At 44.6% G+C, this 23,250-nt stretch overlaps 2 protein-coding genes and 1 pseudogene across 3 annotated transcripts; all 3 read left to right on the top strand.

The window, feature by feature from the left end:
• Positions 1 to 7,353, top strand: LOC120640050 (annotated as a pseudogene).
• Positions 7,354 to 7,377: 24 nt separating this feature from the next.
• On the top strand, positions 7,378 to 9,338 carry LOC120640635 (putative cysteine-rich receptor-like protein kinase 35). Of its 2 annotated transcripts, none has more exons than XM_039916537.1 (5): positions 7,378 to 7,573; positions 7,663 to 7,873; positions 7,962 to 8,199; positions 8,298 to 8,448; positions 9,039 to 9,338. In XM_039916537.1, the coding sequence occupies exons 1-5, from the start codon at positions 7,424 to 7,426 to the stop codon at positions 9,336 to 9,338; spliced, it is 1,050 nt and encodes a 349-aa protein (XP_039772471.1). In that variant the 5' UTR covers positions 7,378 to 7,423. The 2 variants fall into 2 exon arrangements, with proteins under 2 accessions (XP_039772471.1, XP_039772473.1); XM_039916539.1 differs by having other exon boundaries at positions 8,952 to 9,087.
• A 7,776-nt stretch (positions 9,339 to 17,114) lies between these two features.
• Positions 17,115 to 20,914, top strand: LOC120640633 (G-type lectin S-receptor-like serine/threonine-protein kinase B120). Its single transcript, XM_039916535.1, has 7 exons — positions 17,115 to 18,425; positions 19,094 to 19,189; positions 19,281 to 19,462; positions 19,552 to 19,762; positions 19,851 to 20,088; positions 20,183 to 20,333; positions 20,472 to 20,914. Exons 1-7 carry the CDS (start codon positions 17,144 to 17,146, stop codon positions 20,772 to 20,774), a joined length of 2,463 nt encoding a protein of 820 aa, XP_039772469.1. The 5' UTR covers positions 17,115 to 17,143; the 3' UTR covers positions 20,775 to 20,914.
• The last annotated feature ends 2,336 nt before the right edge of the window (positions 20,915 to 23,250 follow it).

Raw genomic sequence — 23,250 nt, forward strand, 5'->3', positions numbered from 1 at the left:
ATGGGATCAACTGCCAACATCGACACAGAGAACATCAACCCGACCACTGAGGAGCATCTTCCTGAAGATGTTCGCCAATTGCTGGAGGAGCGTAAAAAAAAGCGCGATGAAGAAGATCTGAAAGCGGAACTTGCAAGCATCAAGGTTGATCGACGTGGCAAGGTCACCAAGATCAAGAAGATCGACTTCACTTCTACTTCTGCAGATGGATCTGAGGTAACACCCCCTGTAAGTGCCACATCTACTGGTGTTACTATGGAACAAGTTGAAAATTTGTTTGCTGAGCGAGATGTGCGTTTAGTTGATCTGTTTACTGAAAAGTTTCTGATATTGACTGGTAAGCAACCGGTAATTGATGACACATCGCCTATTTCTACTGTTGAATCTACTGATATCCTTGTCTCTCAACCATCGGTAACTTTACCGGCGAGTCAACCGCCGTATGGAATGCCAACCAATTACTTCAGTGGTCAAACAGTAACGCCAACAAATGCGTTGGTGGCTCCGCAAACATATTCTGATCCGCTTACAAGTGTTCATGGTTCGGCTAACTTTCGCCGAACGTATGAGTTGGAAAATTTTACGCCACCACATTCTACTCATACTTATAACATGCCATCGGTACCCCCCAGAAACACCATGCCACATATCGGTCCTATCATGGATGAGATGTTTGACCGATACATGCAGCGATGGCAACACAGGCAGCAACCGGTCAGACCAACCCCATCATCCGGTCCGACCGGTTCCCCCGGTCATGCGATATCAAACCAACAGATCGTGTCTACCTCCACACTGCCAAATTCATCAATTAATCTTGAAAAATTTCTTGCTGAATGTAAGAATGATTTGGCTAAGATGATCAAAGAAAGTCTTGGAGTGGAAGTTAAAGGCAAAACTCTATCTTACCAAAAGCCGTATCCTATGTCTTTTGATACGGCTACTTATCCTACTAGTTTTAGGTTGCTTGAATTTGTGAAGTTTAATGGAGATGATAGTAAAAGCACTTTTGAGCATGTTAGCCAATATCTTGCACAATTAGGAGAAGCTAGTTCTATAAATGAATTAAAAGTTCGTTTGTTTTCTTTATCTTTAACCGAAACTGCTTTTTCTTGGTTTAGTTCTTTGGCTCCTAACTCCATTACTTCATGGGAACAATTAGAGTAAAAGTTTCATGATCACTTCTTTTCTGGAAGTTATGAGCTTAAATTGTCCCATTTAACATCGGTTAAGCAAATATGTGATGAATCTGTTAATGAATATATTAGAAGATTTCGCGATACAAAAAACCGATGCTTTAATGTGAATCTTGCTAAAATAGATCCAGCAGATTTAGCTTTCAATGGCTTGAGATCTCACATTAAAGAAAAACTAGAGGGCAATGACTTTTTTGCGGTTAATCAAGTGCATCAAAGAGTTTTGGCTGCAGAAAGCCGAAGAAAAGAGTTGCAAGAAAGTCATAGACATTATCGTCCAAATACTCATGCTCTTGAGTATCATTCAGATTCTTCGGACGATGAGTCAAAAGATGTTTACGCTGCTGAATTTGTGTGGTCGCCCAATGATAAACCAAGTACTTGCGCTTCTTTAAAGCCGATTTCTAAAAATCGGCATGATGAGGTTAAGTATAACTTTGATGTGTCAAAGTGTGATAGAATCTTTGATGAGTTGGCAAGACTTGGTAGGATTAAGTTCTCTCACACAATTCCGCCGGTAGATGAGTTGAAGCGGCGTGCTTATTGTAAATTACACAATAGTTTTTCTCATGCTACCAATGATTGCAATGTTCTTCGTAGACAAATGCAATCAGCCATAAATGAAGGACGATTAGTTATATCTACAATGCAAGTTGACCAGAATCTTTTTCCAATACATACACATGTGCTTGAATTGAAGAATCCTAAGGTTTTAATTCGGCCAAGTCAATCTGAATCAACTAAAGGGAAAAATGTGATCATTGGGGAAGAGAGGCCTGAGAGAAAGGTGCCGCAGAGCAAGACTCCTCGAGTTGCAACAAAGACATCAACACTCGGGGGGCAAGGCAAAGGAAAGAAGACTGGCAGCAATTTGACCGGTCAGACCGGTCCTCAGGGTGGTCTGACCGATTCCCAGACCGGTCTGACCGGTGTGTCCAGTAAATCTGAAAATTCCTCCACGGTTGGAATTAGAATAAGGCCGAGCTTCAAAGTGCTTCTGGCCAAATATGAGAAGGAGGGAGCTGCCCAGAAGCTCAAGGAATGGCCAGATGAAGCCAAAGGTACCAAGTCAACGTCAACATCTAGTGAGCAATCGGATTCTCGCATAAATCAAGGTAATTATGTTTTAACGCCAAATTCTGAGCCGATTGCTCCATGATTCTGGTCATATCCTTGTTATTATACACCTTTGGATTATAGTAGGATGTATATGCAGCCATATTATATTCAATGTCCTTCTATATATCCAAATTGTATTCCACAAAGACCGATTAGCAATAATCTGGTCGAAAAAGACCTTAATTGCAGCAAGGAGAGTGAGAAGGATGTGAAGAAAGATTCAAAGTACTTACAGCCGAGGTGGTGTCCCTCAGGCTTATCTCACACTCAAAAGAGAAGGTTGCAACATTTGCGCAATCAAGAAAAGATGGAGCAACAAGTGGAAGTCGAGCCAAAAGGCTGGTAGCTACGAAGAAGGTTTGGAGGCCTAAGCAAATTGTTTCATCATCAACTTGAAGAAAAGCAAGACATGACCGATAATTTTTATCGTCATTAGCACAAAATATGGCCGATGTATTATTGATCATCGCCCTTAGACAATTTTGGTCCAGAAGAGTGTTCTTTTGCACGCAAGCTTTGCCAAAGAACAGTAGCGCATATGTTGACAGCCAAAATTGGCAGGGACCGGTCTGACCGGTATGTTTAGGCGGTTTGACCGGTCGACGCGTATGTAGCCGGTCTGGCACGACCAACCGGTCTGACCGGTCCAAGCAGAGTTCGAGTACAACTAGAGTTTTTCGTAGATTTAGATCTTGTAATAGGATTTCTTGGGGGGCAAGTCCGCCCACCCTATAAATATAAAGGGTCACGGCCGATTGAGGCATCCAATCGATCAAAACACAAAACAATCTATTACTTTTATCATCTTTACTTTTACCTCCAAACCCTAGCTTTTCCAATCTCCTATCTGCTGTTCTTCCTTCGTCTCTGCGACGTCTGAAGGCGTTCTAGGTGGCCTGCCGATCCTAGAACAACCCTACATGCGTTTGTCCTGACGGGGTCCCTCCCGGGCTAGCGTTCGTTGGACTTCGCCGCTTCACCACGGCGACCAGTCTGACCGGTCCCTCTGACCGGTCTGACCGCCTTACGCAAGAGGCGCTGCATCGAGCCCCTCCTCGCGCCGCGCGACCGTGCGCACTCTTGTGTTGGCTCTAGATTGGCGCCAACACGCAGCCGAGTGCAGTAGAAAATGCTCCCTCGTTAAACTTCAGTCTCCATCACATCAAACGAGAATATTGCTATTTAGAAATAGTAATTAAAATCTATTTATAATTTTTTTCATAGTTGAGTGCTAATTCGCGAGATGAATTTAATGAACCTAATTAATTTATGATTTGCTACAATGATTCTACAGTAACCATCCGCTAATCATGAATTAATATTGCTCATTAAATTCTTATCATGAATTAGCCCAAGGTTCTACAATTATTTTTTCATTTAGATTTTATTTAATATTTCTAAATGGCTACAGTGATATTTGGATCCAGTGACTTATTTTACAGTTAGATGTTTGGATCCAGTGACTTATTTTAAGTCCATGTCACCTCGAATGTTTGATGCTAATTAGAGGGCTAAATATGAGCTAAGTATAAGACTAAATGCATAAATGGAGACTTATTTACGACACGAATCTATTAAGTCTAATTAATCTATCATTAGCCTATATTTACTGAGCACAATATTGTCAAATTATGAACTAATTAGGCTTAATAGAGTCTATATTTAATACTTTTAATTAATTCCAAATATCTGATGTGATGAGAACTTGAAATAAATCCTTGGAACCAATCCAGGCCGGATCCAAACACCGAAGTTTCATTCTCGACCTCTCTTCCCATATTCCACGCACGAGGCCGGGATTGAATTATTGCGGGATTGAATTATTGCAGGATTGAATCATCGCAGACTTTTCTATCCTGTATATCCCCACGTCTTGATTCTATGAGAGCCACGTTTCGATTTGACGCCTTGAGACAGACAGAAGATCCCAAGTATGCCTCTATTTCTTGCGGTCCAACTGCATCATGGCTACATGCTACTTTCTTCACCCTTCAGAGCCAAACAAACCAGAACTGAAGAACCTAATGGGCAACGCAGTAATGAACATGGCACCATTTATGCCATTTCGAGTGATTTTGGTGATCGAATGACAACACAACACTTGGACTAACATGATTGTTAAGATGATCATTCTCAGACTTTTAGGTTCAAGTGATGACAAAGAGAAAGAGAAGATATGCGTAGCAAGGCCTGAAGGGCCGCCAAACGCCGCCCCTACGGGGGTTCCTCTTCGGATCAGGAGCACCGGAAAAACCGATGCCTAAGCATCAGTGCATCCGACGCTTGTCGGAAGAACCGGCGCTATGAAGTTTGGTGCAAAAGGGAATCGAAGCCAAGTCAGCCTATAGGCACCGGTTGAACCGACGGTCCAAAAAAGGGCATCGGTGCATTGGGCGTCCTATGTTCCAGAGACGATGTCAAGTGCCCAGGAGAAGTTTCTTCAGCACCGGTTGAACCGACGGTGCATCGGAGTATTGCATCGGTGCAATGACGTCAGCCGTCAGGAGAAGATTCTTAAGCACCGGATGAACCGGTGATCCATCGGTACAAAGCATCGGTTCAACCGGTGGTCTCTGCGTCAGCTGTCAGGACTTCAACGGCTACTTCGGGTTATGAGTGACCGGATGAACCGACGCTACCCCGCCAAGAGGCATCGGTTCTTCCGGTGATACGCAGAATTTTGCTGACCGTTGGAGCAACGGCTACAAGACTTGGTGGCCTATATATACGCCTCACCCCGGCCATTTGAAGATTGCTGGAGTCCCAAGACACCTCATACACATCCAAGAACATCTCCAAGCCATACAAGAGCTCATAGATCATATCCTTAGCTTATAGCACTAGCTTTGTAAAGTGTGAGTGCTAGATTAGCTCTTAGTGAGTGTGATTGCAAGGCCTTGAGCCTTTGTGCTATGGTTCTCTAGTGAATCAAAACAAGAGCTTGGCGCACCGGCACCTTTGAGCGTGAAGCTCGCCGGCAACGTCATCGACCCTCCGACTTGGTGTGGAGCGGCGACGACACTTTGTGCGGGGGACGTGGAGACCCCCATCCTTTGTGGAGGAGCTCCTTAGTGGAACCCGGGGCCAAGGTGACCGTGATTGTGTTCACGGAAGAGACTTGGTGGCCGAGTAGCAATACTCTTAGTGAGTGCTATAACAACGTGGATGTAGGTGTGCCTTTGTGGCTAACCGAACCACGGGATAAACACCCACGTCAAGAGTTTGCTATCTCATATCCCTCTCTTTAAGCTTCCGCATTTCATACTAGCAATTTGTGTGCCTTTACTTTCATAGAATAGTTTCTTGATTGGAAAGACTATAGGTTGCTAAACTCTTTTGTGATAGGGGTTTCACACTAGAACAACCTAGTTGCACATCTAGATAGCATGTTTTAGTTTAAGTTTTGTGCAAACTAGTTGGAGCCATAGGTCTAAGTTTTTATTAGAGCCTAATTCACCCCCTCCCTCTCTTAGGCTAGAGCACCCGATCACTTTCAAACGCCAACCTCCATGTTTTCTTCCTCCTATTCTTGATCTTGAGCTGTTTCTGCGAGTCCAACGACCAGCTAACACAGGCAAACTCACTCTCCCCCGGCGACATGCTCATCTCTGAGGGGAGAGTCTTTGCTCTTGGCTTTTTCTCCCCAACCAACTCCAGCAAGAGCTTGTACCTTGGAATCTGGTACCACAACATCCACTACTACAGAACAGACTTTTGTTCAAACCATTTGTCCCGATTGCCTTTGGGCCCGGAACAAAAGGTGGCTTTTGTCCCGGGTCCAACGGCTAGCCGGGCCAGCGGGGGGACATAGGTCTTTTGTCCCGGTTGGAGGTACCAACCGGGACAAAATGACCCCCTTTTGTCCCGGTTGGTGGCTCCATCCGGGATAAAAGACCCAACCCTTTTGTCTCGGTTGGTAACACCAATCCGGACTAAAGGGTGACCCTTTTGTCCCGATTGGTGGCACCAACCCGGACTAAAGGACCTTTTTGTCCTGGTTGGTGTTACCAACACGGACAAAAAACCCCTTCACGTGATAGTTCAAAAGAAAGTTATTCTTTACTAAGTCACATGTACTACTTATGTGAGTTGACACAGAAGCCATGCGCTAGGCAATAGGTCTTGGGTTCGAATCCCGCAGGGCGCAAAAAAATTTTAGTGTAAGGGACATTTTGTCTCGGTTCTACCACCCTCCAGAGCTTTTGTCCCGGCAGCCGAATCCCGGTTTCAAAACCGGGACAAATGACCCTTTAGAACCGGGACAAATGACCCGATCTGTAGTAGTGATCCCTGAGTGCACTGTCGCGTGGATCGCCAATCGCGACAGCCCAATCTCCAACCATTCATCCGTGAAGCTCACCATCACCAATAGTTCAGAGATGGTGCTGTTCGACTCTGAAGGACGCGCTGTCTGGATGACGGCGAACGCCACCACCGCTGGAGGTGCTGACGGGGCTGTCGCGGTTCTGCTCGACTCAGGTAACTTTGTGCTCCGGCTGCTCAACGGCACGGTCGTATGGCAAAGCATCGATCATCTCACCGACACTATACTTCCAAGCACGAGGTTCTCGCTGAGCTACAAGTCACAGGTGGTTGGACGCCTCGTTGCCTGGAAGGGCCCTAACGATCCATCTAGCCGGGACTTCTCCTTAAGCATCGATCCCAGCTCGAACCTTCAACTCTTCACCTGGAACGGGAGTTTGCCGTACAAGCGCCTCAATGTTGTCAACAAAGTTTTAGTATCCAGCACATACAATAGCTACTTTTAATTTCCGCTCTGTCATGTCTTAGTATCTCTACTACAGGGGGGATGAGTTGTACTACACCTACACCTACACAGTCTGGGTCACCCTACACACGCTTGTTGCTTGACAACAGAGGCAACCTGAGCCTCCTTAGCTGGAACAACACCACGTTGTCGTGGACAGTTGCTTCTGACGGCTACCCCCGCAGTTACTGTGCCCTCTACGCCTCTTGTGGACCGTTCGGTTACTGCGACGCGGTAGCTGTCCCGACGACATGCAGCACTAATGCGTAAGTGTTGGGGAAAGAATTCATTGATGTTTCTACTAGCAGGCAAATAACAAAAGAAGAAAGTCCAAAAGAAAATGATGCTAGAGTACTTGAGATCTACTGATGAAGCAGGGAACAAGAATATAGAGTTCCCATTTGTTGGCTTCAACGACATTGTTGCAGCAACAGACAATTTCTCTGACACCAACATGCTTGGCAAGGGAGGTTTTGGTAAAGTTTACAAGGTACTAGATAAAAGTTTCACTTGATTGTTATACTGATAGAAAATTATATGGTCCATAACTGTGTTTTTGATGAATGAGGGATCATGCAGGGAATGCTGGATGGTACCACGGAAGTAGCTATTAAGAGACTAAGCAAGGGTTCTGGACAAAGCACGGAGGAATTCAGAAATGAAGTAGTTTTGATTGCAAAACTGCAGCACAAGAACCTAGTTAAGCTTCTAGGTTGCTGTATTCATGAAGATGAGAAGATGCTGGTTTACGAGTACTTGCCCAACAAAAGCTTGGATTACTTCCTCTTTGGTGCATTCAGTTTCTAACTTTTCATAACGTTTACAAAACTCAACAAATAAATGTGCATATGTGCCTTGTTCCATAATATTCTTATCAGACTCTGCAAGGAAATCAATGGTTCAGTGGCCGACAAGGTTCAAAATAATCCAGGGAGTGGCAAGAGGAATTATGTACCTCCATCATGACTCAAGATTAACTATAATTCATAGAGATCTGAAAGCAAGCAACATCTTGTTAGATAAGGAGATGAGCCCAAAGATAACAGATTTTGGCATGGCTAGGATATTCTGTCGTGACCAGCTCCAAGCAAATACTAACGGAGTTGTAGGAACATAGTAAGTGACTCTTGCACTGCCAAATTTTCAGATACATTTGGTTTATTACACTTACAAAAAATATGCAATCCTTTTGGTAATATCATTTGCATGCACAGTGGTTACATGTCTCCTGAATATGCAATGGAAGGAGCCTTTTCAGTCAAGTCTGACACCTACAGCTTTGGTGTTCTAATGTTGGAGATTGTAAGTGGTCTAAAGATCAGCTCACCATATCTTATCAAGGATTTTCCTAACCTCATAGCATATGTAAGCAGGGTTTTCTCTACCGGTATTTTAAAAATCTCGGTGGTCACCGGTAAACGGGAATATCAGATATATCGGGAATTTATCGGCGATACAAAAAAACTTTCGAACAAAATTTACAAAAAAATATTTTTTTTGTTCAGAAAATCATGTACATCAATTCTATATCATTTTAGATAAAAAGCAAATGTACACATACTATAAACTACCGATTCAATGATATTTGTATGAATAGTACCTTCAGCACACAATTTCAAATAATATAGATGCAATCCCAAATAAATATTACACAAACATAATTAATTGGGATTTTAGGGTTAGGAACGGGTTTTTATTGGGTTCCAATTACTTGGCGGGCTTGCACAACATTTGGGCCCAATTTTTAGCACGCACAGTTTCAAAATGCCGAAAATTTTGGGCGGCACCAGCAAAATACCGGGCTCCACCGGTAGACGGGAGATTTCAGAAATTTCGGAATTTCTGGGCCGGTAGGAAAAACCGTGTATGTAAGTACTAGGAATGCTCAGAATTCAGAACTACAACTATCCACAGGGGAAAAATATGAGTTACTGTGAAATTGTGTCATGGTTCAGGCATGGAACTACTGGAAAGATGGGAAAATAGAAGATTTGTTGGACTCATCAATGGTGGAGGATTGCTCCCTCGACGAAGTTTCACGATGCATCCATGTAGCACTCTTGTGTGTTCAAGACAGCCCAAACTGCAGGCCGATCATGTCAGCGGTTGTGTTCATGCTGGAGAACAAAACAACCCCACTTCCTAAACCGAAGCAACCTGTATATTTTGTTAGGGACTACGAACCTAGAAGGGCTAGTGATAACATGGAACCATCTATGAATGATGTCAGTCTCACTACGCTACAGGGCCGTTAGATGTTCTGCCTGTGAGCTAGCTTGGTGAAACTGCATACTGAGTACTGACAAGTGAATTTCTTCTTGCTCGTTTGGTGGTTGTACTGCCTGTGAGCTAGCTTATCATGTGTATAACACTGGATTTCATTGGACGGATAGAAATTTGTGAATGATATTAGGATTCTCTATTGAGAAGTTTAGCTTAGGTAATTTTGTTGGTAGTAGGGGAGATAGTATCGCTCCACCTCATGTTCCCACCGAAGACGGCTCCACCTCCGGCGACCCGCCCGGCGGTGGCTTATCCATCGGCGGCGCAGGAGGATCTCACACGTCGTGCAACCCCTCCACCCGCGCCCGCCCCGTCCGCTGACCAAGCCCACACGCGCAAAGGGGTGTACCAGGAAGCCAGGAACCTGCCCCCACGGGTCAGGGAGTCATCGTCCTCCTCAGGTACCCCCACCAACCCAGAGACACTTGGCAGCGGATCAGCGGGGGTGGGATCGGATCCTGCGGCTGTGCGCGAGCGCTTTCACCCAGGTGAAGAAATCGAAAGCTTCTTCGGCCAGCTCTGGATCGTCCCCTCTTCCCCGAGTCCTAGGGTTCATGGTGATGAGGGTTTCCTGGCTTGGGTTCGCAAGGATCTGGTGAAGAAGAAGCAATTCACCTTAGCGGATTGCTTCCCAGTCAGTAGAGCCGATCGATTGGTTTCCAAGCCCACCCGTATCAGTTTCTCGAGAGATATTTCGGGAAAATCACACCAGAGGGAGTCGTACGCGGAGGTGGTGCGGCGGCGAAAGATGGAAGAAGAAAAGGGGCGCTGGGTTTGGCAACCGGATGTTCGCCAACCTCGCCTACCTCCAAGACCTGCCCGGAACCAACAATTTCCTCCCCGCCCTCATCAACCTCCAACTGACCAGGGTCGAAGGCCACCACAAGGATACAATCAGAGCAGACAACAGGCACCACCAGGGAATCGCAATCAGAGTGGCTGTTTCAATCAGGGTCCTCATCCTCATCCCCAGACTCAACAACCCCCAAATCGAACTGCACCAAAACAGCAGAAAAAGCAGGATCTGCGGAAGGAGGATGCCGACCCTCCCACCATTGATGCGAGGTACAGATCTTTGACTTGCTTCAATTGTGGTGAGCCAGGTCACTTTGTTGGAATTTGTGGGAAGCCAAAAATATGTTTCATCTGTGCTGTGCCCGGTCACCACATGGATCTATGTCCTATGTGGTCTGCTTCTCACCCTACAGCCACTTTCTATGGCAGTGCAAATTCAGGACTAGGTTTCTACCACATTGAGGTCTCTGGAAAAAGCCCGAGTCAATGGCTGAATCTTACAAATTGTGTAGTCAATGTGATCTCTGGACAGATTTCAGTTGCTGAGCTTGAAAAGGAACTGGGTGAGATATATTGCAAGGAATGGCCATGGCAAATTAGGGAGCTGGAAACTGGAAAATTCTTGGTCAGGTTCCCCCCCACAAAAAAGTCTCTGACATCAAAAACTACCCTTCTTTCAATTTGAGGAAAGCTGGTGTCATTGTGGAAGTCCTAGAATGGGTGGGAGAAACTAAACCCTTCGACTCTTTGCAAGAGGTTTGGGTACAAATGAGAGGAATCCCTCCCAAATGGTGCGATTGGAAAGTGTTTGCACAAATCTCCTCCTGTTTCGGTTTGCTGTTAGAAGTGGACTGGGCCACAATTTTCAAATCATTCTATGAAGTAGTGAGAGTGAAGATAGCATGTAAAGATTCCAGCAAAATTCCCATGGAAAAGCTTTTTGAGATGGATAGGAAACTATTTGATATACAGTTTGTGGTAGAAGGAGATCCCCTGAATCCAACTCTTATGGGACAAACAAATGATGATGATCCTGATCAAGATGATGACGAAGTTGATGATCTGGATGATAACATCCCAGAGAACAATGATATGGATATAGAGGAAAACAGAGGTCGTCACTACTCCAAAAACCCCTGCTGAGAATAGACCACAAGCTGGAGGTGATAAGCAGAAGGCAAAAACAGTACCTATACAATCAGTGTCACCATTGGATCAAATTCAAGCTGACCAAATGATGGAATCTCTGTCAAATTTGGATACACACATAACCAACTCAGAGAGAGAAGAGGATGTATCTAGATGGAAAGAATTCAGACAGTTAGCCCTAGATAGCCAGGAGACAAATGAATGCTTCAAACTCTTAAGAGCAATGGAACTGGAAGAAACAGGCTATGATACTGACATTAATGCTAGTGAAGAGATGCTTGACAATGATGTCGGTGAAACACAAATGGTTTCGGAAGAAACAACTATGGATTTTATCTCCACCAAAAGGAACTTGATGTCTGATTTAGAGGCTTGCATGATTCCTCCTGATCATCAGGTTGACCTGAACCAGGAAGTTAAAACCAAGAAATAGAAATGGGGACCCAACCTGCTGCATGATAGACCAAGAAGACATGTTGAGGATGGTAGAACTACTCTACAGAAAGCTATGGAACTGAAAGCAATACAGAATTTAGAGGCTGGCCACCAGAAAAATCCAGGTATATCCTTTAATGTTCTTGACAGTTCTTGCCTACATGATATCTCTAGCAAAGTTAATGTTACTCTGGGCAATAATCGCCAAACTGCTTTTCAAAACATTGATGTTCTTAAAACTGTTGAGAAAGATAAATGTTCTGCTTTTATTGATGCCAATTCTGAAACTGTGCTACCTAGTAATCTTGACTTGAGTCAAAGTGAAGTTCACTCCAATGCAAAGTGTATGCCTTCAGTGCATGATACTGAGCAAATTTCCCCTAAGGAAACTTGGTCTCAAATAGTTCAAAAAGGCCTTAAGCCTTCCTTACAAAAAAATGTTTCCAATGAAAGGTGCATTTTGGAACATTAGAAGCCTGAATAAACTAGGCAGTTTTGAATGCTTTAAGGATTTCATTGATAACAATGATCTAGATTTTGTGGGTATAATGGAAAATAAAAAAGAATCTTTCCATGATTCTTTTTTTAGTAGTATTGGTCATAATTTCTCGTGGAACTTCCTGCCTGCTAGTGGTACAGCAGGAGGAATTTTAGTTGGTTTTAAACCAAATAAGTTTCAGATTATCAATTGGGATATTGGCTCCTTTTGTGTGACTGCAAAAATCATGAACTTATGCGATAAATTCATTTGGAGATTGGTAGCTGTTTATGGCTCTCCTTATGAACAAGGTAAACAAGATTTTATAGATGAGCTACATAGCACTCTAAATTTTTGGAATGTCCCAACTATGTTTGGGGGTGATTTTAACTTAGTTCGTGAAAGCACAGATAAAAACAACGGTAATATTAATTATCATTGGGCTGATGCTTTCAACAATTGGATCAATTCTGGTGGGTTAATTGAGATTAAGAATCATACCAGGACTTACACCTGGACAAATAATCAAGATGAGCCAAATTATGGCTGTTTTAGACAGAGTTTTTGTCACAACCAACCTTGAGAGCCATTACCCTGATGTTCAAATTAGGGCTGCTCCTAGAGTTGGAAGTGATCATGTCCCAATTCTAGTGGACCTAGGAACCACTCCTTCTCAAAAGCCATTTATGTTTCGATTTGAGAAATGGTGGCTGGAAAGAGATGAGTTCCAAACCCTTGTGGCTGAAGTCTGGAACACACCTTGTCATTTTGACAATCCCTTAGATAAATGGCAATCTAAGTTAAAGCTGTTAAGAAAGAAAATAAAAGGTTGGGCTAGGAATGTAAATGGAGAAATTAAAACACACAAGAAAGAACTCCTTGAGGAGTTTGACATCCTAGATGTTTTTTCTGAAGATAACATGCTTAATCAAGCCGAAAAACAGAGAATGTCTGAGATTCAAAATGATTTAAATAAAATCTGGCAACTCGAAGAAATTAAAGCTAGGCAACGTTCTCATGAGAAAAATATTGTAGAAGGAGATAGAAACACGGCATACTTCCAGGCAGTGGCTAATCAAAGGAGGAGAAAGAAAACCATTCTGGCCATTGATGGCCCAGATGGTATTACTACTGAAAACAAAGAAATGCTTCAAATAGCTGCTAATTTCTACAAAAACCTCTTTGGTGCCGAAAAGAAACTTGATGTCCACCTGGATAATAATTTTTGGGAAGAAGCTGACAAAGTCTCTGTTAGTGAAAATGAGATGTTAGAGGCTCCTTTCACTGAAGAAGAAATTAAAGAAGCCATTTTTGGCTCCTATGCCGATGGAGCACCTGGCCCGGATGGTTTCCCATTTCTCTTTTATCAGAGATTCTGAGATCTAATCAAAATAGATTTTATGGATTTAGTAAAGGCCTTTGAGAATAATGAGCTGGACATTTATAGGCTCAACTATGCTATGCTCACTCTTATTCCTAAAGAAGCTGATGCCACAGACCTGAAGAAATTCAGGCCTATAGCCTTGATTAATTGTAGTTTTAAAATTTTCAGCAAAGCTTTAAATAACAGACTGGTCAGGATTTGTGATAGATTAGTTACTCACAATCAATCTGCCTTTATTAAGGGTAGGTACATTTTGGAAAGTGTTGTGGCTGCTCATGAAATTATTCATGATATTGCCAAAAGAAAAGAGCCAGGAATCATTTTTAAAATCAACTATGAAAAGGCTTATGACAGGGTAAACTGGGACTTCCTTGAGGAAGTTCTGAAATCTAGGAATTTCTCCAACAAATGGGTAACTTGGGTGAACCTTTTAACCAGGGGGGTTCTGTTTGTGTCAGGATAAATGATAATAACAGTAGTTATTTTGGAGTAGGTAAAGGCCTCAGACAAGGAGATCCTTTATCTCCCCTTCTTTTTAACCTAGTGGTGGATGTGTTCACAAGAATGCTTATGAAAGCAGCAAGATTTAATTTGATTGAAGGTCTTCTTCCTGAGGTCCTGGAGAGAGGAATCATCAGTTTACAGTATGCTGATGATACACTCCTTTTCCTAAAAAATGACATCCAACAAGCCAGGCATTTTAAGTTCCTGCTTGTTTGTTTTGAACACCTCTCAAGAATGACAATTAACTATCACAAAAGTGATCTCATGACTTTAAATCTAGATGAAGATGAACAAAATGCTTTAGCAAGATTGTTTTGTTGCAACATTAGCACCTTCCCTATCAAATATCTAGGTGTCCCCCTCCACTATTCTAAACTCAAAAGGGAACATATCCAACCTGTGATAGATAAAATGATCAAAAGAATTGCAGGATGGAAAGGGAGATTACTCTCTAGTGCAGGGAAACTAACTCTGCTCAAATCTTGTCTTGCTAGTATTCTTGTGTATTTACTATCAGTTATAAAATTTCCTAAGTGGGCTATTGAGCATATTAATTCTCAAATGGCCAACTTCCTGTGGCATGATGCTGAAGGAAACTACAAATACCATCTTTCAAATTGGCAGAGCTTGGCCCAAAAAAAAGAACATGGAGGGTGGGGTATTCCTGACATGAGTAACATGAACTTATGCTTGCTAGCCTCTTGGATCAATAGATATCACTTATGTGATAATATGATCTGGAAAAAAATCGTGGATTATAAATACAATAATAAGCCAAACATTTTTTGCTGCCCTGAGATTGGGGCTTCCCCCTTCTGGAGAGGAGTCTTGTGGGCTTGTAAAGCTGCCAAGATGGGGGTGAGATGGAATATAGGAGATGGAAAATCAGTTAGATTTTGGAAAGATTGGTGGTTTGGCAACTGTAGCCTTGCCACTCAATTTTGCGGTCTCTATGTCATCTGTGACCAAAAAAACCTTTGTGTGGCTGATCTATGGGATGGGGTTGATCTCAAAATTTCCTTTAGGAGAGGAGTTAATGAAACTCTCATGCAGGACTGGTTTACCCTGGTAGCAATTGCTGAATCTATTACTTATTCAGATGATTGTGATGCAATAATCTGGTCTTTTGACAATAGTAGTAAGTTTTCGGTACAATATATGTATAGCACTATTAGTTTCAGAGGTATCCAACCTGTTTACACGCCTGTGATCTGGAATCTTTATGTGCCTCCTAGGGTACATATCTTTCTTTGGTTGATTTCTAATAATAAAGCGTTAACGCGATCCAACCTAGCCAAGAGAAGAAACATCGAGGATACCTCATGTCTCTTCTGTTCTGATTTTGAAACCATACATCATCTTCTTTTTTTTGATTGCTGTGTTGCTAGTACTTTATGGAAACATGTTTCGGATATCTTTGGAGTCCAAATTGGCTCGAATTTTGAATCTGTGGCCCGTTGGTGGGTGAGTAACAAAAGGAATTGTGTCTTAAACACGGTAGGTGCTGCCGTACTTTGGAATCTATGGAAACTAAGGAATGAAATTTGTTTTCAGGGGAAGTTATGGAAGGACGAACGGGTGGCGTTGAACAAGATAGCACAAGCACTAAAGAGTTGGAGACCGTTATACAAGGCGGGACACGAGGAGGAGTACAACAGAGCAATCAACAGGATAGCGGAGAAGAGCTTGCAACCGCTTTGTTTGACAGCAAGAAGTTCAGAGAGTGTGACGTTACCTTCATCAACATCGGCTCCACCATCATCCGAGTCGGAAGCTTTGAATCTTGCCTCGGGCGTCATGGTTGACATTTCCTTTTCTGTTAGATCATGTGCTGTGTAGCGGCGCGCCTAGAATACGCATAAGACTTTGAATTGTACAAGGCTGAAAACCTTGAAAAATACTTTGTTCCTATGGAATAAAGTGGGGAGACCTTTTCTCTAAAAAATTTGTGAATGATATTGTAATGAGTGACACCAATAAAGTTTCATTCCAGACAAAACATTGTAATTCCCAATGAGATCCACCTTTCTCTTCAGTTGCTCCTCGCATGATTAAAAGAAGGAAGTTATCCAATCTTTTTAGTGTAGCACTTCATTTCATTCCAGAAAATGCGCCGAGGAAGCCCGACCCGCTGCAGACGGCGGCAACGGCAGAATGCTCCTCCCGTGCGCCTATTGGACTTGGACTGGTTGGGATCTTCCAAAGCTAAGAAAAGAGGCCACGGAAATCTACCTATGGGGACACGGTATGATGAGGCCGACGAAGTCGTCGGAGACCAGTTCAGTCACTGCTGTACTGCTTCCTTAGTCTGGGTCCTCGCTTTCTTGATGTGTTTGTTTCTGAAATATTGCAGAGTTCGCCGTCATCCTGCGATTGTATCCCGCTACCATCCATCAATGTGAAGAAAGCCATGTTTTGATTTGACGAGCAGAAAAACCCAAAGTATACTGTCCTTCACGTACAAGATTTCATTCAGACTATTACTTCACACCGTTGCGGTAGAAATTGTATAATTTAACCCGTTTCACCACAAGCATGGACATAGAGACCCAGATCGTCGCAGTAGCAGTGGCTGGCTGGCCTCTTAACGGCGATCGTCGCCGAATCTCCGCGGGCAGATCGGTGGGGCGGCGCCCCTGGGTCTGTTGGATTGTTCTGTTCCCCGAGCCGGCGGACTCCGCAACCGACGGCGGCCACTGAAACACCCCAAGCGGGCCCTTGGACCATATCGCTTTCGCACTGGGCCCAAAACAAAAACCGGCCGTATCCTTTTGATCAGGGTAGCTTGGGTCCAGGTCCTCCCTCCCTACTGCAGATTTTTCCCGTCGTACATCTAATTTGTCCCACTCTGTGATGCGAGCAAAATTGCGATTTGATGGATGGGAAAATCCTCGAACTTACGTTACGCCCAAACAACCTCTCGTCTACACGTCCAACTGCTCGACAGCTACGCGCCCTTCTTTTCTTATATATCGTTCTTTTCTGACTGCCTCTACGCCACTATCTTCATCACACTTCACCGGGCCGGCCAAATGGACAGGCGCACGGCTTCCATTCCAGTTTTCATCTTCCTGATCCTCCTCCTGTTCTTGAGTTCTGGTTGTCAATCCGCCGACCGATTGACACAGGCAAAGCCATTGCTCCCAGGAGACGTGCTCATCTCCAACGGTGGGGACTTCGCCCTCGGCTTCTTCTCCCCCACCAATTCCAGCAACAGTCTGTACATTGGAATCTGGTACCACAGCATCCCAGAGCTAACTGTGGTATGGGTCGGTAATCGTGACAACCCAATCACCGCCCCTTCAACCCCGAAGCTCGCCGTCACCAGCAATTCGGAGCTGGTGCTGTCAGACTCCAAAGGCCGGACCTTTTGGACAGCAAAGACGAAGATCGCCACAGCCAGAGGCGCTGGAGCTTTTGCAGTGCTAAGCAACGAAGGTAACTTTGTCCTCCGGTTGCCAAGAGGCATGGACATATGGCAAAGCTTCGATGACCCGACCGACACCATGCTTCCGACGATGAGATTCTTGCTGAGTTACAAGGCACAGGTGGCTGGGCGCTTCGTCGCATGGAAGGGCCCTGGGGACCCATCCACCGGGGATATCTCTTGCAGCATCGATCCCACCTCAAACAACCTTCAAGCGGTCATTTGGAACGGGACTTTGCCATACTTTCGTTACGGTGTTGTTAATAATGATCTCTCGGTATCCGGCGTCACATACCATGGCAATTCTCTGTCCCAAGGGACGGTCATCACAGGGGATAAGATGTACTGGACGTTCACAGTCTCCCCCGGCTCGCCCTACACTCGCCTTTTACTCCACTACACCGGCAAGATGAGGCTCCTGAGCTGGAACAACACCACATCGTCGTGGGCAGTCGTTTCTGAGGCCCCTACTGCTGACTGCGATCGCTATGCCTCCTGTGGCCCGTTCGGCTACTGCGACCACACGGAGGCAATCCCAACATGCCGGTGCCCTGATGGGTTCGAGCTGGTTGATAGTCTCAACTTCTCAAAAGGGTGCCGAAGAAAGGAAGCACTACGATGCAGGAAGGGGAACCATTTCACGATCATGCCTAATATGAAGGTTCCTGACAAGTTCTTGTTCATTAGGAATAGAAGCTTCGACCAGTGTGCGGCCGAGTGCAGCAGGAATTGCTCATGTATGGCATATGCCTACGCCAACCTAAGTGCTGCCACTATGGGGGTGGGGGACACATCGAGGTGCTTGGTTTGGACTGGGGATCTCATCGACTTGGAGAAAGCCAGCAGCTTTGCAGATAACTTGTACGTCCGGCTTGGCGAATCTCCCGGTACGCGCGTTCTGTAATCTGTACACCTCATCCAGTCTCCTTCTTTCACTACCAGAAATGACATTAGTGTTTAGTACTCCCTCCGTTTCAAATTGTAGATCGTTTTGGTAAATTTAGATATGTAATTTTTGCTATGTATCTAGATATAATATTTATCTAGGTGCATAGCAAAAGTTATGTATTTTAATTTGCCATAAAACGACTTACAATTTGGAACGGAGGGAGTGACAATGTGCTGTCATCTGCTCTAAGGCCTGTGTGTAAGATACTAGTAGGATGGAGATTGCTCTTTATGGTTTAGTTGAAATTTGTGCAAAGCCCTAAATTGGTTTAAAACCGACTTGCATCAAATAAACAATATAGCAGCAACCATTTCTCTACTCTATGCTAGTTTCAACGCAGTCAAAGTAGAAAAAAAAATATAACAAATGCCAAATATTACCATGCCGCAAAAAAAAAATGTATAACAAAAGCAATCTGATTAAACTTATCATGATATCAAATGCCTATCAGTTAATGTCTTGCATGTTCTTCAGTGTTCACAACAGATCAGTCTATACAGATGTAAAGTTTTCACAGATTGCTCATGGAACCCTGTGCGAGTAAACTCAACTGCAAACAATGCTTGCTGCACTAAGTTCTGCCGACATACCTTTTCACTTGTACAGTTCAAAATAACGGAGAATTGCTGAAGATCCTACTGCCAATTATAGCATGTCTGCTGCTACTAGCATTCGCAGCCCTTGTCTGGAAATGTAAAAGAGGTACAAAGAAAATAGCTATGGTTTTTAAAAATGAAGCGCTACTGTATAAGTGTTTAGGGGAAATAATCCATATTGATGTTTCTACTGGCAGGCAAACAACAGAAGAACAAAGTCCAAACGAAAATGATGCTAGAGTACTTCAGATCTACCGATGAAGCGGGTAACAAGAGTATAGAGTTCCCATTTGTTAGCTTCCATGACATTGTTGCAGCAACAGACAATTTCTCTGACACCAACATGCTTGGCAAGGGAGGTTTTGGTAAAGTTTACAAGGTACTGGCAAAAAGTTTCACTTGATTGTTATACATATAGAAAATTATATGGTCCATAACTGTGTTTTGGATGAATGAGGGATCATGCAGGGAATGTTGGATGGTACCACGGATGTAGCTATTAAGAGACTAAGCAAGGGTTCTGGACAAGGCACGGAGGAATTCAGAAATGAAGTAGTTTTGATTGCAAAACTGCAGCACAAGAACTTAGTTAAGCTTCTAGGTTGCTGTATTCATGAAGATGAGAAGATGCTGGTTTACGAGTACTTGCCCAACAAAAGCTTGGATCGCTTCCTCTTTGGTACATTCAATTTCTAATTTTTCATATTGTTTACAGAACTCAACAAATAAATATGCATATGTGCCTTGTTCCATGTTATTCTTATCAGACTCTGCAAGAAAGTCAATGGTTCAGTGGCCGACAAGGTTCAAGATAATCCAGGGAGTAGCAAGAGGAATTATGTACCTCCACCAGGACTCAAGATTAACTATAATCCATAGAGATCTCAAAGCAAGCAACATTTTGTTAGATAAAGAGATGAGCCCTAAGATATCAGACTTTGGTATGGCCAGGATATTCTGTGGTGATCAGCACCAAGTAAATACTAACCGGATTGTTGGGACATAGTAAGTAACTCGTGCACTACCGAATTATTCAGAGGGGATTTATAATCTTGCACTTGTTATGCAGATCTCATGTGCTGATGACTCGTTTTTACAGTGGTTACATGTCCCCTGAATACGCGATGGAAGGTGCATTTTCGGTCAAGTCTGATACCTACAGCTTTGGTGTTCTACTGTTGGAGATTGTGAGTGGATTAAAGATCAGCTCACCTCATCTTATCTTGGACTTCCCTAATCTTATAGTCTATGTAAGTTTCGAGTGATGCTCCCAATCCAGCACCACAATCTCTAAATCTTAAACCCTAAACTCTAAATCCTAAACCACAACCTACTCACTGAACATATATTAGCTCATTGGAAAGAAAATTCTGTGTTCGCTTGTTCAGGCTTGGAACTTATGGAAAGATGGCAAAACAGAAGATTTAGTGGACCCATCTGTTAAGGAGAACTGCCCCTTCGATGAAGTTTCACGATGCATCCATATAGGACTTCTGTGTGTTCAAGACAGTCCGAACTCTAGGCCACTCATGTCAGCGGTTGTATTCATGCTCGAGAACAAAACCACGCCACTCCCAATACCAATGCAGCCTGTGTATTTTTCCTGTAGGGACGCTGACCCTGGAAGAACTGGCAACAGTAGGGTATTGTCCATGAATGACATGAGCCTCACAGCATTAGAAGGCCGTTAAATTTTCAACGCCAACTTTTAGTACGTCGAATGTCATAAATTTGCAACAGTGTAAAGTCTTAGCTTATAACTGTATAATGTATAATGTATATACCTGCAAAAAAAACTGTATAATGTATGGGTGTGTTTAGTTGGTGAAAATATTTGGGTTTTTGGTACTGTAGCATATTTCGTTGTTACTGGACAAGAAATGTTCAATTATGGACTAATTAGGCTTAAAAGATTCAGCTTGTGCTGATCAATTAGACTGTATAATTAGTTATTTTTTTAACTGCATTGAATGCTCTATGTATGTGTCCGAAAATTCAATGTGACGGATGCTGTCTAAAATATTTTAGAAACTAAACAGGGCCTATATATATGTCAATTCTGGATAGGTAATTGTTCTACTAGTGTTTGAGGAAGATGTTGAATCATATTTATATTGCCATATTGGTAAATTCTCATGTCAGATAAGTTACTGCAGTTCAACTACATGAGTCTTCTTCTTTTTTAATCTTCGGTTGTTCAGTGCTTGCGAATGAAGGTTATGTATCCGATCTCTTTAACTAAAGTAATTAGTTATGTTATTGATTCTCAAATGTGTTATATACTGGTGTGAGTATTAATTAAGCTAGTAAAAGTATATATTACCAGTCCTATATTGCGAAAAGAAACACACGCTCGAACTTGAGAATTTCATAAACAAGATTTAACACTATTTCTTTTTTTTTTGAAAAAGTTTTGGCACTATTTCTCACTCATGTAAGACCTCACCATCCCCGTAAGGGCGAAGCCGATAAAATTTGATGCAATTGATCCCACTACATAGGGAAGAAGATTTCACTAAATGCTAGGCACAAAATTATCTTCATTTCCTAATTAATACTTTTTTTTTCATGACCGTGCCTGAACACATTTTTTATTAAGAAGAAAGCAGTTACAAACACAATCTTGATGCGGCCAAACAGAGCTTGACCGACACAAAAGCACAAAGAACTAAAAACAGAAAAACACTAAAAAAACGCACATACAAGCGAGAAACACACAGCGACAACACATACAACAACAAGCAACAACGGGAGGACAACACACTCAACCCACAAACCAAGGGAGCCCACACCAACTCCACAACCAAACCTGCAAAAAAGGAACCCAACACCACTAAGGTTGCACAGCCTCCGTCGCAGCACCAAGATCCTCAGCGGCAAAGCATCCGCCGAAGGTAAAGATGAACCACAGCGGCAAAGCATCCGCCCAAATCAAAGAGAGGTGGCAAAGCATCCACCAGAAGGCACGACCAATTAGAGGTGGCAAAGCATCCACCTAAACGGACTTCGACCAGCAGGGCGGCAAAGCATCCGCCAAACTAAAGCGACCTGAGCAACCAAAAGTGATGGCGGAAAATATGAAACGACGGCAGGATCGGAATGGCAGGTGATAGGGGCAACCTCCACGTCGCCTGAACAAAGTGGGTAGGGTAGACACCCTCAGGCCCCAAAGCCGGCCGAGCACTGACCGCAAAGCCTCCAAGAAGGATGTGATGCCACTGGCACCACCGTTGCAGGACCAGGAGGTCAAGGTTTTCAGCTAGAAAGCTCGCCGGAGAGGAGGGAAGAAGGGGGGAACGGATGACGCCTTCAACAAGGTAGATGGCACCTGAGGGCGTCGTCGTCATCGACCCACAGACGGGTATGGCTTTCGCCTGGGCGTCATCGTCATCGACCCACAGACGGGTATGGCTTTCGCCTGGGCGTCGTCGTCATCGACCCACAGACGGGTACGGCTTTCGCCTGACCCCCCTTTCTTCCCTCAAGGACGCGACACCGGGGAATCCAGGCAAAGCGAGCGAATTGAGGCCAAGGAAGTCCGCGGACCCCACCGAGCCGGACGCCACGGCCGCCGAAAGGCCAACAGAGCCACGGTTGCCGAAGGGCCCAGAGCCACGGTCGCTAGAGGCGGCGACGGGCCACCCGCGACCCGCGCGTCGCGCAAGGCCCAGGACCCACGCCGGCCAGTCTCGCAGACGGAAAATGCCGCCGCACACGCAAGCACCGGCGGAGGACAGGGGCCACACCGGCTCCAGCAGCGACCAGCCTTCCGGCCAGGCAGTGCCACCGCGCGAGGGCGCGGGGATGCGGCGCCGGCACCACCGACGAAGGAGGGAGTGACCCCAAGCCGGCCGGAGCCGCGAGACCGGAGCGGATGGCCACCCCAGCGCCCCAGCTCCAGCAGCGAGGCCGCGCGGCCGCGCGGACCGAAGCGAGCGGCGGCGGCCCCGCCCCGTGCCCCCGCCACCGCGCGGATTGAAGCGAGTGGCGGCGGCCCCGCCCCGCCCCCGCGGCGCGGTCACGCGGACCACCCACCAGAGACGCGCGGCGGTGGCCTGTCGGCACCAGAGCCAGCGGACCAGAGCGAGCAGCGGTGGCCCGGCGGCGCGACCACCCACCAGAGATCCGGCAAGGTGGCCGCGGAGGGGGAGCGGCGAAGCGCCCACC

This window comes from Panicum virgatum, chromosome 7K, assembly GCF_016808335.1.
Source record: "Panicum virgatum strain AP13 chromosome 7K, P.virgatum_v5, whole genome shotgun sequence".
Taxonomy (NCBI): Eukaryota; Viridiplantae; Streptophyta; class Magnoliopsida; order Poales; family Poaceae; genus Panicum; species Panicum virgatum.